Source organism: Cnephaeus nilssonii (assembly GCF_951640355.1).
Source record: "Cnephaeus nilssonii genome assembly, chromosome: 1".
NCBI classification, from domain to species: Eukaryota; Metazoa; Chordata; class Mammalia; order Chiroptera; family Vespertilionidae; genus Cnephaeus; species Cnephaeus nilssonii.
Window position 1 is genome coordinate 66,949,406 of NC_137072.1, and position 18,472 is coordinate 66,967,877.

Below are 18,472 nucleotides of genomic sequence, written 5' to 3' on the forward strand. Positions count from 1 at the left end.
TTGTCTTAATCACCCCAAGGTCCTTAATGTTTGCCTTAAAGCATTAGTTGAGCTTTTTACTCAGTGAATACAAAAACAATTTTAAAATAAACTGATATTTAATATTTGATAAGTTTTCCAAAATACTCTCTTAAGAATGTTCAGTAGTCCAAGCCTACTCCATGGGAAAAGAGAAGAAATAATCTTCAATATACACAGCACACGTTTCAAAACATTTAGATAAAATTGCGTGGGGCCATACACCTATAACTGGATCCTACAGAAAAATATTATTCATGATTCACCAAATATTCAAGACAATAATTGAAAGAGGGAAGAACTCCACTAGAAATTTCCACTGGGGACCACTAGAAAAGAGTGTCGGTGACTTTGCTAAAGGTCACTCATTTGATGATGAAGTAGACAGAGATGTTGAGAGAGTGCAGAGCTAGAAGTAGCAGTCACAAAAATAGCAGCTTCAACTTATTTAAATACTCATTGTAGGCCAATCCTCTACATACTTATGTTATTTAGTCGTCATCGCAAACCAACCCCCAAAGGCAATTATTATTTTTCTCATTTCATTGGGCAGGAAAATAGGTTTATAAAGGAAAAATGAGGAAAAAATCTCATAGAAAGTGTCTAGACCAGTCAAGCTTGTGTGGCTCAGTGGATTGAGCATAATCCCATGCACCAAAAGGTCACTGGTTTGATTACCCATCAGGGCACATGCCCGGGTTGCAGGCCTCAATCTGCAGGGGATGTGCAAGAAGCAGCTGATCAATGTTTTTCTCTCATCAATATTTCCCTCTCCCTCTTCCTCTCTCTTTCTCAAATAAATGTTAAAAATATTTAAAAATTTACTTTAAAAGAAAAAAGAAAGCGACTAGGCCAAAATTTGAACCCAGATCACTTTATTCCAAAGTCAGTGCTCTGACTTTCTACAGGGAACAGATTTAAGAAGACAAAAGAGGCAGGAGAAATGGTTAGTCAGTCAATGTAAAGTTGATTAAACATGACCTCAAGAACTAATTAAGGCTAGTAATGAGAATGATGACAGAAATAAGGAGAGCAAATTGAATTTATCAGTATGGCAATCAGGAATCTAGCCATCACCCTGAAGCAAGAGTAACATAGTTTAAGTTCACTCAATTGTAGATCAAACCCAAAATACAAAATACAAATGAAAGATTTATTAAAGTCATTTCAAAACTGAGATAGGAACATCATTGGAGGGAATCATAGTGGCTCTCAATCATAAAGCCTCTTCAGAAATCTTTGTCTTCTGTCCCTGGGTAGAACAACATCTCCTTCATTGCCATGATATGCCTGGCACCTCTGCGGTCATCCCCTTTTCAGCAAATTGTTCTTTTCATTTTTCTCTGGCGCCATCCACTGATGAACCATACATTGTTCTACTGCTCGACGAACAAGCAAGGGTGACAGCAAGCATTCAACCCTGAAGATTCTTGCCCATAAATTCACTGCATAGCTTTAACCATTGTGCTTTGTCTGTAGGTGTGGAGACAAGTGTGTACCAATGGGATGGTTGGTATTTTTGAATCACTTTTCATAAGGGTAACTTATGAAAATATATAGCATTCAATTTAAGAACAATAACAATGATACAATCCTTTATATTTTATATTACTTATTTAAAATTGGTTCTAAAACTCTATACTATCTCAATCCCTCAATGCTTTTGATTGTTGATAGTACTTTTATTAATCAATATGTTTCTAAGGAAATTAGAAAATCACACTTTTAAAGATCATTTAGTCATTTTCATAGTGGAAAATGGACACTTAGCAGTGTCATGACAACTTCAACCACAGCTTAACCCATTGTAATAAAGAGATACTAAGATGTCATTATATTAGACACAATCACCCTGGAATATATGCCTACATCTAAAATGTATGTGTGGGCAGATATTTTACATAGGTAAATCAAATAAAGTCTCACACTCAGTGATAGAAGCCTGGAGAGTTAGAGTTTCAATAGGTGCTTAGTATTATCTATTTGCACAACGTTTTTTTTTTAAAAAATATATATATATTTCTTTATTGATTTAGAGAGGAAGGAAGAGGGAGAGAGAGATAGAAACATCAATGATGAGAGAGAATCATTGATCGGCTGCCTCCTGCATGCCCCACACTGGGGATCGAGTCTGCAACCTGGGCATGTGCCCTTGGCCAGACTCGAACATGGGACCCTTCAGTCTGCAAGTTGACACTCTAGCCACTGAGCCAAACTGTCTAGGGCTGCACAAGGTTTTGAGTTGAGGGGAAATATACTACTGTATTCAGTCTCTGAAAAGTATTAAGTATCTACTGAATACTTAACTGCAGTCTAGATACATACATATGTAAGGCATCTGGTTAGGTGGCTTAAACATATATATAATAAATATTTTCTTCCCTTGTTGGTTTCTTCTTTCCTACTTTTAGAATTCAAGAGTGTAATAAAGGTCAAGAAAATGAGTCTTTAAATGTTTTTCAACACTAAATGCATTCAGAAAATTCCCTATGTCTTAAGCAGAAAGTTTAATTATCAAGAAATATAAGAAGGAAATAGAATGTCAGCTCTAAAGGCGAGGACTTTCCATGCCCTCTGAAAGGACTCCACCTTGAGCAGGCCACTGCCACCTTGTGGTATTTTTATTCTATGAGTTTTGCTATGTGATCCATTCCTAATATAACAGAATAAGGTGTGAACTGGAGTGGGAATCTTTTCCAAATATTTACTATGGGACTAAACTGATTCTAGCTACATTGTAATGCCGTAGAGGTAATTATTTTCATGTCTTAGTTTGTATTTTCACATGTTCAGACAGGTCCATTAATTACCTTCTAATAAAATAAAATAGTCAACTACTTTAAAGTGTCTCTGATTTCTAAATGACTTGAAAAAGTGATAGGTAACCAAATATCACATTAGCAATTGTGATATTGCCATTTATTTAAAAAAATATGACCAAAATATATTTCTCATATCTATTTAGTCTTTAAAATTCCTGGCTCAAGGTCCCAAACCTTTGGAATGTCCTGAGATATGAAGACCAAAGGGAATATCTTTTGTATAATATTTAGTTTCAGGTCCTCAGTTCCTGAAAATGCTTCAGAGCCACAAAGGTGAAGTGGGTGTCTTGTTATTCATAACAAGCCCTTCCCACCATAGGTGGGTTTATCTTAATAAATATGACTTTGGGGAAGCACCTAAGGATGGGGGCTGGTTGCCAGGGGAACCAACCAATAGAGGGTTGGCTCTTTCAGTCCCACCCTTGATTACCAGGGAGGGAAAGGGTTTGAATCCATCACTAACGGCCAAGAGTTAACCAGTCACACCTACGTAATAAAATCTCCATAAAAACCCAAAGGGAGGGTGATTGGATAGCTTCCGGTTGGGGAACCAGAATGCTTCCACCAGCTCTATGAGGACTGAAGCTCCCTTTATCTTGCTTTTGATTTGTATCTTTTAATATTTCTGTAATAAATTGGTAATCAATGAGTAAATGGGTTTTCCTGAGTTCTGCAAGCTGTTATACAAATTAATTGATCCCAAGGAGAGGTTGGTGGGAACCTCTGATTTATATATAGTAGGTCAGAAGCACAGGTAACCACCTGGGCTTGCAACTGGCATCTGAAATGGATGGTGGTCTTGTTGGACTGTACCTTTTACCTGTGTTATATGATTCTATATCCTTGCAGATAGTGTCAGAATTTACAATAGCCAAACTTCCATCAGTAGATGATTGGATAAAAAAGCTGTGGTACATTTACACAATGGAATACTACTTGGCCATTAAAAAGAAGAAAATCTTACTCTTTTCGACAACAGGGAAGGACCTAGAGAGCATTACGCTAAGTGAAATAAGCCAGTTGAAAAGACAAGTACCATATGAATTCACTTATATGTGGAATCTAATGAACAAAATGAATTAAATAACAAAAGAGGGGTAGACTCATAGATAGAGAACAGGCTGACAGCTGTCAGGGTGGTGGGGCTGGGAGAGTAGAGGGATTGAGCAAAAAAGATTAAAAATAGAGAAAAAATACTCATGGATCCAGACAACAATGTGATGAATGGGGGGAGTGGGAAGATGTAAGAGGGTGGTGGGGGGGGGGATAAATGTGATGGACAAAGACTTAACTTTGAGTGAACACACAATACAGTGTACAGATGATGTGCTGTAGAATTGTGTACCTGAAACTTGTATAATTTTGTAAACCAGTGCCACCCCAGTGAATTCAATAAAAAGAATTTAGTTGAATTCTCAGATACCCTGCTGGTGTCTGAGAATCACTTGTTGGTGTGGGGAAGCATACACACACACACACACACACACACACACACACAGGTTGGAATTGTGTCAAGAACCCAAAAGCATAATAAATACATATGTATATTACATTTCTCTATTTGTTAATTCATAACTTTAATATGGGTTTCACATGTACTTCAAATAAAAATTAACCAATAGTTTGTTTTATTTATAATATAGTATACCCTACACTTATTACACTAAGTAAAAATCAACTTGTTATTAGCCTTCTTATCCTTGATTGAACTGGAATTTTTTTTAATTCATTTCTTAGTACCTTGGTAACAAAAATTATAGAAGTAATCAGAGTTCATGTGGCTGATTTGGTTTCAAGCTTACAGAAAGAACTCCCTGATTTAATTATTTTTATATGATTTTGATTTTTTCTTCCATTTTACCTTCTAAGATGTCATTGATATTTGCTTCATATCATTTCATTTTGAAATTACTTTTATATATCCCTAATGTTTTTCCAAACATAGTATAAATCCTCAACTTTTTTTTTTGTATCTATGGTACATGTTTAAATATAGGAATACTTGACTATAAACTTGGGAGAATTATGTTGAATTATTATCACATTACTTTCTTGATTGGTTGTTCTGAAATCTTATGCCTCTGAGAAAAACTCTTTACTCTCTTTACTTACATGATCATAAAATAAAAATTTTACATATTGCAGGTATTTTTTGAAAAAATCTTCACTTTATGCAATACCTCTTACCACTTAATTCTACCTCTGTTTTTTTTCTTCAAGTACCTCAAGGAATAAAATTTATTCCTGCTAGACTTGGCTCTCACCTATGACCTTCAGGGAGTCTTAATCATTCATTGTCATTTTATATATTGGGGACAGCCAGAAGGCCCGCCATGATAATAGTATGGTGAAGGCCTGGAGAGGGAGGCGGCGGTGTGGAGGGGGTCAATGGGGGTATGGAGCGGACATTCTTTAATATTTTCAACAATAAAGATACATCTTTAAAGACAATTTTAAATAGAAGAAGAACTTCTTTGATTGGTTCCAGGGTTGATACTTGAAATATGCAGACAAAAGTTGCAGTTTACTTGGGAAGACACACACACACACACACACACACACACACACACAAACAAACAAAAAACTTACATGGAAGTAGGATTTTATAAAATACAATGTGATATTTGTTGTAATTTTTAAAAATATGTTTTTATTGATTTCAGAGAAGAAGGGAGAAGAAGAGAGTGATAGAAACATCAATGATGAGAGAGAATCACTGATTGATTGCCTCCTGCACGCCCCCAACTGGGGATCAAGCCCACAACCTGGGCATGTGCCCTGACCAGGAATGGAACCATGACCTCCTGGTTCATAGGTTGATGCTCAACCACTGAGCCACACTGGGCCGGGCACATTTATTGTAATTTTGTGTGAGGTTAATCTCTCTTAGGTATTTGAGGTTATATTGACCAGTCAGAGGAAATAGCTCTCCTTTCCTGGAGAAGGCTAGTAACAAAGCACTAGATAATTAAGGTTAATTAACAGCCCCTTAACAGCTGAAAGAATGGAGTTGTGGGTAACCCCCAGGGAGTTATACTTTGAAGGAGGTATTGATGGACCAGATACACACCCAGCTAAACTTACCCCACTTTGTGCCCACAAGCAATAATGTGGTTTCTTTCAATAATGTCCTACAGTTCTTGCAGAGGTTGCTGAGTGTAAAAGGGAAGACATAAATTACTTCTAAAGTTTAGAATCTAAACTATTGTTGCTAGTAGTATCAAGATGCCTGCTTACCTTAGGGTGAAGCAGTGATGTCAGTTTCCTATTCCAAAGTAGAAATATTGCAGTTAGGTATTAAAATATTCCTTAAGGTTTACTTTTTAAAGAACTATTACTTCCAATAACCCATAATGCTTTTGCTATAAATACATGGAAATATTTTTAAAAAGTAAACTCATTGTTGTTTACTTTGCACTTGTACAAGTTTGCTTCCATATCACTATTTACCTAGCCAATGAACAATGCTTTACCAGTAAATAGCCAGTGATTTCTAAATGCTGCACTCTGTTTGCAATTACTTAAGCTCAAATCAAGGTTCCCAAAGTCTAGAAAACTAATTTGCTCATATTACTAATTATTAACAGCTTCAGTTCTATTATTGCCTACACAGAGGGCAAAGAGATAAGAGTTAATGCAATAAAAATATAGATATTTTAAAATAAAAGATTTTATTAAAATACAAATGAAGTTTTAATACCCTTTACCACTGAGGAAATCCATAATATATTATGTTATTTAAAATATAATCAGTTGCTAAGCATTTAAATATATCAATGAAGAATGGGAAACTTGAGGTTATAACTAAATATATGGATTCATAAAGATTTAATATAGCCTTAGCTGGTTTGGCTCAGTGGATAGAGCATCTGCCTGTGGACTGAAGGGTCCCAGGTTTGATTCCCATCAAGGGCATGTACCTTAATTATAGGTTCCTCCCCGGCCAGGGCCCTGGTCAGGGCTCGTGCAGGAGGCAACCAATTGATGTGTTTCTCTCACATCGCTATTTCTCTCTGCCTTTCCCTCTGTCTTCCACACACTCTAAATAAAAATCAATGGAAAAATATCCTGGGGTGAGAATTTTAAAAAATGGTATAAATGCAACCACAGGTGTGTTGACACTAAAATGATGTTTTTCCTCTTCTGATAAGAAGCCATTTCAAAACATTTCAACTTCAAACAACATTTTATAATAAGTATATGAAATTTTTGATAAATGGGACTAACTCATTGAAATTGAAGACTTCTAACCATATTTAGAAAGAGCCACATTGCTAGCAATTGTCAACATTTAATCTTCCAAGTTGAAAGCAAAATGAAACAAAAACAACAGAAAATACTGTCTCATATCTTCTAACTTCTTGGCCAACAAATTACATTAACTTTTCCTCCTAATATTTCAATAGTGCAGCCAGGCTTCCAAATACACACACAACACATACTTCTCCAGCAGAAGTCCTGGCCCCAGTGTTTCCCCATTACCCACATCAATGCAGAATCAGCCTCCTTAAATAGAGTATTTGCATTGTCTGTTACATCCAGGTCTCCTCTTCAATGGAAGAGCATTCATTTAGAGTCAGCGCCTCACCACAGGCATGGACTGCCTGTCATCTCTATTAAATCAGGAGCTCCTAGGATCACGTCATCATTAGTCACACAAAGGCACCTCTTAGGATACTTTCTGTCAGGAACATACCTTCTATTTGTTTTGAATCACCCCTCGAGACTTAAAATATTCTAGTGTAGTTAATTTTAATCAGAACTCTTTCCATTAAGATAGAAAGAAGAGCATCATTTCAGTGCAAACTAACATTAACATTTCATGGGGGTGAGTTTAATGTGTAAATGGATGATATGTTATATATACAGAGAGGGAAAATGGAATACAAATTTACTTAACAGGGCAGGGCCTACAAACAATAGCATCAATGAACAAAACCCAACTCCATACAAATTCGGAAATAACTCTAATACTTAAAATAACTGGAAAGAATAAATAAAACATGTGCCTGCCTGCTTTTCTGTAGCAAAGGAAGAGGGAAGAGCATAGCCAACAGTGATCAGAGTTATAAACTGAAGAGAGACTTTTCTTTCTATCATTTTTGTGTCAGTCAACAGTATTTTTTTGGTCAAGCATTAGTCTGTAGGTAAGAATTGGTTGTGAAATGAAGTTATTTGCAAAATATCATTATCTTAAAGTGCAAAGGGAAATGATACTGAACTGAAAGGCAGTGGGGTCTCAGACTTTATGCACATAAGCCCCAATCCCAGATGACATAACTCATCTTTCCACAAAGGCAATACAGGTAATTATCATGTAGGTGATATGTGGATTGCATTTTGTAGAATACTCCTACGTGGTATGTATGCATATCAGTACACTATACAAGCCAGCTGACATTTGGGAAGGAGGAAAATAAGTGCTTCTATTTGTCCTGATTGATATTATATGTATGACCTAGTTTTGGAAAGAGAATAAAATAAACCATATAATTTAGGTTTCTAATGAATTATTTAAATTTTTCTGACACCCCATAGTTATTACAACCATTTTAGAGTTAAGTGATTCAGGCAACAACAATAAAAGTATGTAAAATAATGTATTAATTATTTTTTTAGAAAATGAGAGGTTCTACAAAAGACATGATGCCAATAACTTCAAAGCTCTGTGTGTTTTAACTGTTTCTATGGGTCTTCCTAAAATGATTTCTCTACTTCTTGCTCCAACAAATATGCTAGACTACACTTAACTTGGACAGGTGACTTACATTGTCCTGGTGAACATGCAACACTGACTTAAGGTAAAATATCCTGAGTAAATATCCCTGTTCAACTAGCCCTGGAGAAATTTCATGTGCTGTGTCCTATGTCTTAGAGTACTTATTTGTGAAGTAAGTGACATACCTCATGTTGGATTGTGGGGATTAAATGTGGGAATGCATGTGAAAGAGCCTCTCTAACATGTCCAGCACAACACTGTTACTTCTCTCTCCTCGGCTGTACAATTCTCACTATTGTATTCAATTATTTTATTCCTTGCTTCTTCTTTTATAAAAGTGAATCCTATATAATAAAGAGGTAATATGCAAATTGATCATCACTCCAACATACAAGATGGTCGCCCACATGTGAACACAAGATGGCCACCACAAGATGGCAGCAGGGGAGGGCAGTTGTGGGCGATCAGGCCAGCAGGGGAGGGTAGTTGGGAGGGACTAGGCCTGCAAGGGAGGGCAGTTGGGGGGCAATGAGGCCGGCAGGGGGGGCAGTTAGGGGTGACAGGCAGGCAGAGGAGGGCAGTTGGGGGTGATCAGGCCTGCAGGGGAGAGAAGTTGGGGCTGGCAAGGGAGGGCAGTTGGGGGGACCAGGCCTGCAGGGGAGGAGAGTTGGGGTGACCAACCCTGCAGGGGAGGGCAGTTGGGGGTGACCAGGCTGGCAAGGGAGGGCAGTTAGGGGTGACAGGGCCAGCAGGGAAGGGCAGTTGGGGGTGACCCGGTGTGCAGGGGAGGATAGTTAGGGGTGATCGGGCCAGCAGGTAAGGGCAGTTGGGGGTAACCCGGTGTGCAGGGGAGGATAGTTAGGGGTGACCAGGCCAGCAAGGGAGCAGTTAGGCATCAATCAGACTGGCAGGGGAGTGGTTAGGGGGTGATCAGGCTGGCAGGCAGAAGCGGTTAGGGGCAATCAGGCAGGCAGGCAGGCGAGCGGTTGGGAGCCAGCAGTCCTGGATTGTGAGATCCAGCCTAAACGGGCAGTTGGACATCCCTCAAGAGGGTCCCAGATTGCAGAGGGGGCAGGCTGGGCTGAGGGAGACACCTCCCCTTGCACGAATTTTGTGCACCGGGCCTCTGGTACAATAGATAAAAAGCTTGTTAAGAAGCATGCATTAAATGGGGAAAAAATGAGTTGGAGTGAGAGCCCCAGGCAACAATGTTAGGGGTTGGGATATTCAGAGGCATTTCATACTGAATTCAGAGGATTGAGAGTATTAAGTTCAACTGCTATTTAAGTGGACACTGTATTGGAACACTTTAAATTAAACCACAGAAGATTATTGGGTATAAGAATGATTGGGGTACACAAATAGGGATAGTTCAGTTTACACAAATAATTTACATATAGAGGTTTCATAAAACATGATATTAAATAATAGTAATTCATTTCCAGCCTTATATATGGATGACATTGTTTTTATACATAAGGATATTCGTTAGACTAGAAATATATACTTTAGGATTTTTACTCATCAAACTAATGTAACCATTTCTGGGGAAATTAAAATCACATTGTGTTTTTGAGATAAATTCTTTAGTTTAGCAACACTGAGTTAATCCTTCTCACTAAGCTTTAGATTCTGTTTTTTTAGTTTACTGTGTTATTTTTCTCCTTAGTGTAAAGAAAAAAAGGGAAGGCCGAGTGTAAGAAATAAAATATAGAAATAGAGGAATTACACATTTCCTTTGTATTCTAGAAATAATAAAATCTAATCGTTTGCTAACAATTGTAGGTGGCTAATTGTATTCATATATTCTTAGTTGTTATCACTAAAAACAATTGGCATATATGTTCTTGAGGAATAACAACAAGAAAATCTTTAGAGCATCACCATCACCAATGATTTCTGCAGTTCAAACAATATTCATTCACTCATTCATCTAGTTCAGTTTTAGGACATTAATCAAAACCTTCTCCCACATACCAGGTACATCAGGCCAAATACATTTGTATTTAAAGAATCCTCTGCCTGGCACAGTAGATAGTGTGAGCAGTAATAACAAATTCAGGTATTCTTACTACTTAAATCAAGACCTTCCACAGTGAGTGGTAGCACTACTGCTAATGTATTCAGACTCTGGCTCCTTTTCATCCTCTGGTTAATGGGGAGTTAAGAGACCAAGTCTTCAAAACTTTCAAGAGAGTTTGTTCAATGGAGTTCAAATATCAGGCTAAAAGCAAGTTGCAGTTTTGATTTGAACACTGCTTCCCAACCCAGGTGTGGCCTGCTTTTGATAAACATTAACTTTGTTCTCTATGTAAATAAAATGGTGGCCGTCCAGGTGCACCTGCTGTATGGTATTACAGGCAACCACAAAGTTATCAGAGTGTAACACAGAAAAAATAAACAGAACAAGTGTGCTAAGGGGCACATGGAGATTGCCATTGTAGATTATGTACACAGTTCAATCTTTCTGTCAAATGTGTTTAATGCAGTTGCCGAATATAATGTACAGCTCACATGGAGGCCGATTTCCCCAAGGTTCCCATATCATCCCCCAGTGTAGGTGAATATTTTAAAAGTTCTCTCAACAAAAATTACATTCACTTGGAAGGTATTTAAAAGTACCAAAGCGAAAGGAAAAATAAGTGTTGCTAAGTGAATATGGAATAGGTTATGCTTCCTTTTAATTTCTTTTGTGAAATGATGGAGTGATAGAGTGTACTGGTTACCTTTATTACTGACAGGTGTAATTTCACCCCTACTTGAAAGGCCATGACTTTCAAAGGAGATGAAAGCCTCCAGCTGACGAATGGGGGAAGAGAAGTCTGACAGGAATAACACAACTGTCTCAAGGGACTTGAGTCATGCAGTCCTGTGGTTTACCATTTGGCCATGAAGTTACAAAGATTTACAGTGTGTTCTGAAGGGGTTTGGAACCCTTTTATTTGCATTTACTTCTGGAGGGCTGATAGAACAACTCAGTGAAACTACAAACAGTGTGACCAGCTCATCCCGCAACTGATAATGACATAATGGTTATAGGCCACCCAGAGCAACTTAACCATGACTGATGAAACCCTCTTGCCAGAAAGTCTCTAGGCTAATAACGAGATTTCAGATAGTGTTATGGTTATAAAAAGCCTTCATAATTATCACTGAACATGAACCGCAGGTTTACATTTAGAAACAGGCTTATATCACTTTGTAGATTCTATAGTATGGGACATAAACCCCCAAAGAACGTTTTTAGCTTTAGGTTCATTCTGATAAAACCTTAAGATAAAAGTTATCTAAGTTATATTAGTTAATTAAACAACTTACATTCTATTATTAAGGCACGGGACTTAGAAACTGTTTAAGAAAAGTAAAAAATGTCAAGAAGAAAAGATCTATGAATTACTTTAATGTAAGAAAGAATGTGATGAGAGTCATAGGAAAGACACAAGATGGAAAGGGAGATAAGATAAAAAATTGTTATTTCTCTTTCTCCATTAAATTAGTATACCATTTTGTTAGAATTTCCTCTCTTTTGGGAGAAAATATTTGCAAACCAGGTATCTGATAAGAAGTTCATATGCAAATTATATGAAGAACTCATACATCTCAATAGTAAAAACTAAAAAACACAAATAATCTGATTTTAAAATGGGCAAATGACCAGAATAAACATTTTTACAAAACAAACACAAATTGCCAACAAGTACTAGTATATGAAAAGGTGCCCAACATTGCTAATCATTAGGGAAATACAAATCAAAGCCATGATGAGAGATCACCTTATATCTGTTAGGATGGCTATTTATTATAAAAGAATCAAGAAATAAGTGTTGGAAAGAATGCAGAGAAAAGAAAAGCCTTGACCACTGTATGGAGGTTCCTCAAAAAATGAAAAACAGAACTACCATAAGACCCAGGATTTCTACTTCAGGGCAGATATCCAAAGGAAATGAAATCTGAATCTCAAAGAGATATTTGCACTTCCATATTTATTGCATTATTCACAATAGCCAAGATATGGAAACAACCTAAATCTCCACTAACAATTGACCAATAAAGCTCTAATAAAAATAAATAACAACAGTAAGGTGCAGAGAGAAATGAGTGTCTGTTCTCTATGTTCATAGAACACGTTACACTGATTTCCTGGAGTGAATATATCTGAACCTCTCTGAACCTCCAGTCCCCTCCAAATGGACATAGTATAGTAAAAAGATGTACAATTAAGAAAAAGACAATGTTTTTTTTCAGCCTTATTAAGGCATAAATGACAAGTAAAAATTGTACATATTTGAGGTGTGCAATGTGATGGTTTGGTATACATTGTGGAATGATTACCACAATCAAGCTAATTAGCAAGTCCATCTCCTTGCATACTTAAACCTTTGTGTGTGTGTGTGTGAGAATACAAGATCTACTCTCATAGCAAATTTCACATCTACTAGATACTATTATTACCTACAGTTATCAAGCTGTACATTAGACCCAAGAAGCTATTCATCTTATATCTGGGTTTGTTCTCTTTGGCTAGTATCTCCCCATCTTCCCCACCCACAGCCCCTGGCAACCACCATTCTCCTCTGCTTCTGTGAGTGACTATTTTAAGATTTCACATATAAGTAAGATCATACAGTACTTTCCTTTGTGTCTGGCTTATTTCACTTAGCATAATGTCTTTAAGGTTCATCTACATTGTTGCAAATAGCAGGATACCCTTCTTTTTATGGTCAAGTCACATTCTACAATAATATTTTTATGGCTCAATCACACACACACACACACACACACACACACACACACACACACACACACACACACTGTTAGCTTTATCTAGTTTTATATAAGAATTCTAACCCATTTTTGACCCTCCATATGATTATTCTATCCCCAACTCACTATTATTACTCATTAAAACTCCTGGCTTCATCCCATTAGGTAACATCTGCTTTCTATCAATGCCAAAAAAGACAAGTTCTTTAAATAAACTTTAAAAAATAAAAATAAAAATGTGGAAGTTATAGATCTTTAAAAAGTGGAAATCTGAGTTCTTTATTACATCCAAAATTAGGCTGTTTTTTAAAATCTGAAAGCTCTCCATTTACTCCAAGAAAATCGTGGAAAATATCAACATCTGTGTATTGCAATAAAAGCACTACTTGTACCTGCCATTCATCCAGCCAGTGAGTAATTCGGAAAACAGTAGCAATAGACCTTGGAGTGTAGTATATGTAGGATGAAGCCAAAATGTTTTTCTAACTTGTAAAGGAAACTTTTCCGTGAGTACTGTGGTCGGCCAGTTGCTTCTTCAAGGTATGAGCAGCATCAGCCTCCTGTTGATTTAACTCCAATGAATTGAGAGGAAATCCAAGTGAGGCATGTTCCATAAGTTAGATCCTCCTATTAATGCATAATTTGCATCCCACCCACTGGTATTATTGGAATTAGTCATCAGTCAGGCACAGTGATAACGATGAGAATATTGATAAGTAAAATACACAAAAAAGATGAAACCTGCTATTAATTATTATTTGCTTATACTTTCCTTTCATAAACCCACTTTCCAATGTTGGTGGAAAGAGACACATGGCCCAAAAAGGAGGGAGTGAGCTAGAAGAAGCAAGAAGCTTATAAACTGAGTAATCTGTTTCCTAATTATTTAGGTTTAACAATACTTTTGAATGGTTTAAAACTTAAGATAGTTCATGTCTTTAATATGAACATCTCCATACAGTAGAATTAGATAGGTATATGTATGTCTATATTATTCTATATGTCTATATTAGAATCCAAAAGAAATTTTAGCTAGGAAATGTTTTATCAATGCCTCCACTACATTACATTCTAATCTAAAATGAAAATAAGCAAAACTATCTCATATAACCTTCCGATTGTTACACTATATGGGCTCCTATTCCAGTGCAATTTCCAAGCTGCCCCCACTATGATAGAGTCATGACTGTTATTACATTTCTATTCCCATAGCACTAGGTAATAGAAGACAGTTATTTCACCTTCACAGTGAAATTTTCCCAGTTGTCTTTTCAACATTTAAATTGCAAAACAAGCCCTCAAAACAATTCTTCTTTTTCTGGACCCATGCCCTTCCAACACTCATAGCTTTCATCCTAATTTCAGAAATCAAGCTGTGGTCAACTCCTTTGGTAATCTAAAAAAATGACCCAAAGTTTCTCTGATTCTGTAGTCAGAAAAGACAGAGATTCTTGTATTTCAGTGTCTGTTTTTCTTACCAATCACTTCACATATTTCTCCCATATTTACAGCTCTAAGCCTTGGCATCATCAACCTCCATCCCTCCCTCTCTCCATTCTTCCTTACTTTCTATCTCCAACTGTCTATCTTTCTATCTATGTATCTCTTTCTATTTCTTTCTATCTCTCTCTTACTCTCTCTAATTATCTCCTCCTCCCTTTTTGCTTTTAAAAAATGTTGGGCACCTAGATATCCTTGTGAAGTAGAGAATATATTGACAAATAAGACAGACATGGTCTCTATCCTTATAATGCTTCTTGCTTCTTGTCTATCTAAGGAGACAGATGTTGAAAAAAATTGCAAGTGTGGTGAAGTTTAGAATATGACAGAACCATACAACAAAAATATTTAACATTCTGCTTATTATATTCTTCCTAAGGAAGTAACATTGAAGTTGGCCTCTGAAAGATATACCAAGTATACAATATAAAAAGTATACAAATAAAAATATATAACAGTGTAATAGGAAACTGGTAAGGTAACCATAATCTTGACTGAGCGAGCCCTGTTCTCTTTCTTTTAGGTAAAGAAAACTGTCCCCAAAATACTTGCCTCATACCTTCCTTCCCACTTTCCTTCCTTCTACAAACATTTTCTGAATGCATACTATGTGCCAAAGACACAAAATTATTTAACAAATACTATCACAACTAAAATACCCTGCTGGGAATTTATTTTACAGAAAATCTCAGATAAGAGAAAGATATACACAGCAAGTGTTGGTTTTGTAACAGCAAAATGGAAAAAGGAAAAAAAGTAAGTGTTTATCATTTGGGGTATAGAATTAAAAATTATAGCATGTCCACATAATAACATATTATGCAGCCTTGAAAAAGACTGAGGCTGATCTACATGACCTAACATCACACGTTAGTTGAGGTACATTGTTATGTGAAAAGAGCAAGCTGCAAAAGAGTATATATAGTCTAATCCCATTAGATGAAATATGACAAAAGATTTCTAAATTTATGTCTGTAATTCTATTTAGAGGTATATATATATATATATATATATATATATATATATATATATATATATATATACCACTACAGTGATGACTATATATATATTTGCACATACATAGGATATTTCTGGGAAGACTTGTTAAGATACTATTAGTTTCAAAAGGGACCTTGAGGTTGGAAAATGGGATTCTCGCTTTTTAAATTCATATCTATTATTAAGACATTTACTTGTTTACACATTCTTTTATTTATTGTTTTTTAATTTATTCATTAGCTAGAACAGTTGAAAGCTTTGTTGACTCTCCTTTTGACAAGTGAAGTGGCCACTCTTAGAATTACAAAAGAAAGGAAATTTGGCCCCCATTGCCCTTAGAGAACTTGGGGGAACTCACCAAAGCTTTCCTTCCCAGAAACCATGGGAAATAGGGATTCTGCCCATGCAACACACAAAACAATGCAGTATGACTTTTAAGTACTCAATACATTCAGATTCTGTAAGGTGCTATTAAAAATTAATGGGTACAAGATTTATTGGGATAATCATTTAGTAACTTATATAATGTCTAATCACTGAGTTGTATACCTGAAACTAATATAATATTCTATGTCAGGTGTAATTAATAAATAAAAATGATTTAACCCTTTGCACTCGCTTGCTTGCTTTTTTCTCGATTCTTTTATTCTACTCGGAATTTAATTTTTTAAATACGCCAGATTTTACAAAGCACGGCAGTAGAATAAAAAACTGGAGTTTCTTTTCATACAAACTTATTTATTTGGATTTTTTTATATTTCAAATTATTGATACATTCAAAGAGTAATTTTAATCTCGACATCCAAGTGCAAAAGGTTAAAGTAAAAAAAAACAACACTACACAACTGATGATAAAGATGTGCTTGAGGCAGTTGAAAGTAATCTCAGAATGTTTCAAGCTTGTCATGGCTGGTGTTGCTCAGTTGGTTGAGCATTGTCCCCATGTATGGATTCAATTCCCAGTCAGAGCACATGCCCAAGTTGTGGGTTTGACCCCCGGCTGGGATGCATGCAGGAGGCAACTGATCAACATACATGTCTCTCTCACATCAATGTTTCTCTCTCTCTCTCTCTCTCTCTCTCTCTCTCTCTCTCTCTCTCTCTCTCTCCCCTTCCTCTCTAAAATCAATAAAAACATATTTTAAAATATAAAAGTAACCTGCTTGATCTACACAGTGCTAAAATAAACAGGAAAAATAGAAAAAAGACACATTCAACCACTTTCCAAGGTATAGAACAAAAGGGTGAGAAACAAGCTGAAGTTTTTGTTTGTTTTTTTGCTTTCTTTTTTTTTATTCTTTATTTGATTAAAGTATTAATATGTCTCCTTTTCCCCCCATTGACCTCTCCCCTGTTTTTTGCTTTCAAGTGACTGTGTTCTACATACAGTGTAGTTATCATTCCTCAAACTATCATCACTCAGTTGAATGATTTGCCACATGAAAAGCAGATTTGGCACAATCTTTGCAAATTGTTGGGAAATTATCATTAACTTTCTTTTCTCAAAAAAAAAAAAATTTCCCAATGACAAAAAACATATGTAACAATGGGTGAATATGGGTAACAAGTAGATAGGTGTTCTCTCTGTTATTCTTTACCTTTTTGACAGTTGAGAATTACTTGTAAAGAAAAATTTTTAAAAAGAAAAAAAGCTGACATAATGATATGTTATCAAGTAGGTGACATAACTGTCTGTTTGTTAATAAACACAAATAAATGTCCTCTTTTCATTTTATTCACAGATTACATGTACAGCAAGAATGAAATACCTCCAGCAAAAAGCTCATTCTTGAAAATATATTCCTGACATGTTTTTCTATTCCTTATGTTTAAAAGGAGAGGTAGTCAAGTCAGTAAGAGTATTTCATAATGTTATCCTCTTGGTTATATGATCTAGTTTCTCAATTTCCCAGTCTATAGAGTAAAATGTATTAGTATAGCTTCTTTTATATTTAAAGAACAGTGGTTATGAGCCTAACCAATGGACACAGACAACAGGGGGGTGAGGGCTTAAGTGTGTGGGAGTTTGGGGAGCAATGGGTAGATAAGGACACATATGTAATACCTTAATCAATAAAAAATAAATTAATTTTAAAAAGTGGTTATTATGGAAACACTTTGATTATTATGAAAAATCATTTTGGCATTTTTTCTCTCCTCCCATTAGGTCACTTCTTACCTTTGGGAAATAAAAAGTCATAGGCATGTTTATTAAGCACTTGGTTGAAAAATAAACATTATTCAAAAGAAAATGTATTTGCACAGAAGTATCTCTTTAATGAAAATCATCTAGTTCCCACTTTCTAAAATCTGAATAAATTATCTGAACCTGACTTCAAGTAAAATTAAAAATAACCATTTCTCTTTTAATTAGGTATAAATTTACATAACTCAGCCATGAAAAATGTAGCTTTACAATTTTTTCTCTACAACTAAACTTACCTTTTGAGCCTCCATTGTCACTGGTGGCAAAACATAAAATAAACTCAGCTACCTTCTTTCTAGTTAAACACACTTTCTTTGAGGAAAGTATTTGGTTGGCTCAGAATGCTCCTCTTCCCCATTCTCCTTTTAATCCCTTCCTAGGTTTAAATTTTTTCTTCTGGTATCACACAGGCCTCGGGGGACAGAGGTCCAAGCCAAGGTCATT

At 36.0% G+C, this 18,472-nt stretch overlaps 1 protein-coding gene across 2 annotated transcripts in view; it reads right to left on the reverse strand.

Moving 5' to 3' along the window:
• Positions 1–18,472, reverse strand: part of CFAP299 (cilia and flagella associated protein 299) — a gene marked incomplete at both ends in the record, with an annotated part of 547,340 nt that overhangs the window by 292,513 nt on the left and 236,355 nt on the right. The window contains one exon of one of the 2 annotated variants that reach the window (XM_079774104.1): positions 13,845–13,895. The exons of the other annotated variant lie outside the window; for it this stretch is intronic. Coding sequence (XP_079630230.1) covers positions 13,845–13,895 — 51 coding nt within the window. The remainder of the gene's footprint in view (positions 1–13,844; positions 13,896–18,472) is intronic. 2 annotated transcript variants of the gene reach the window in all.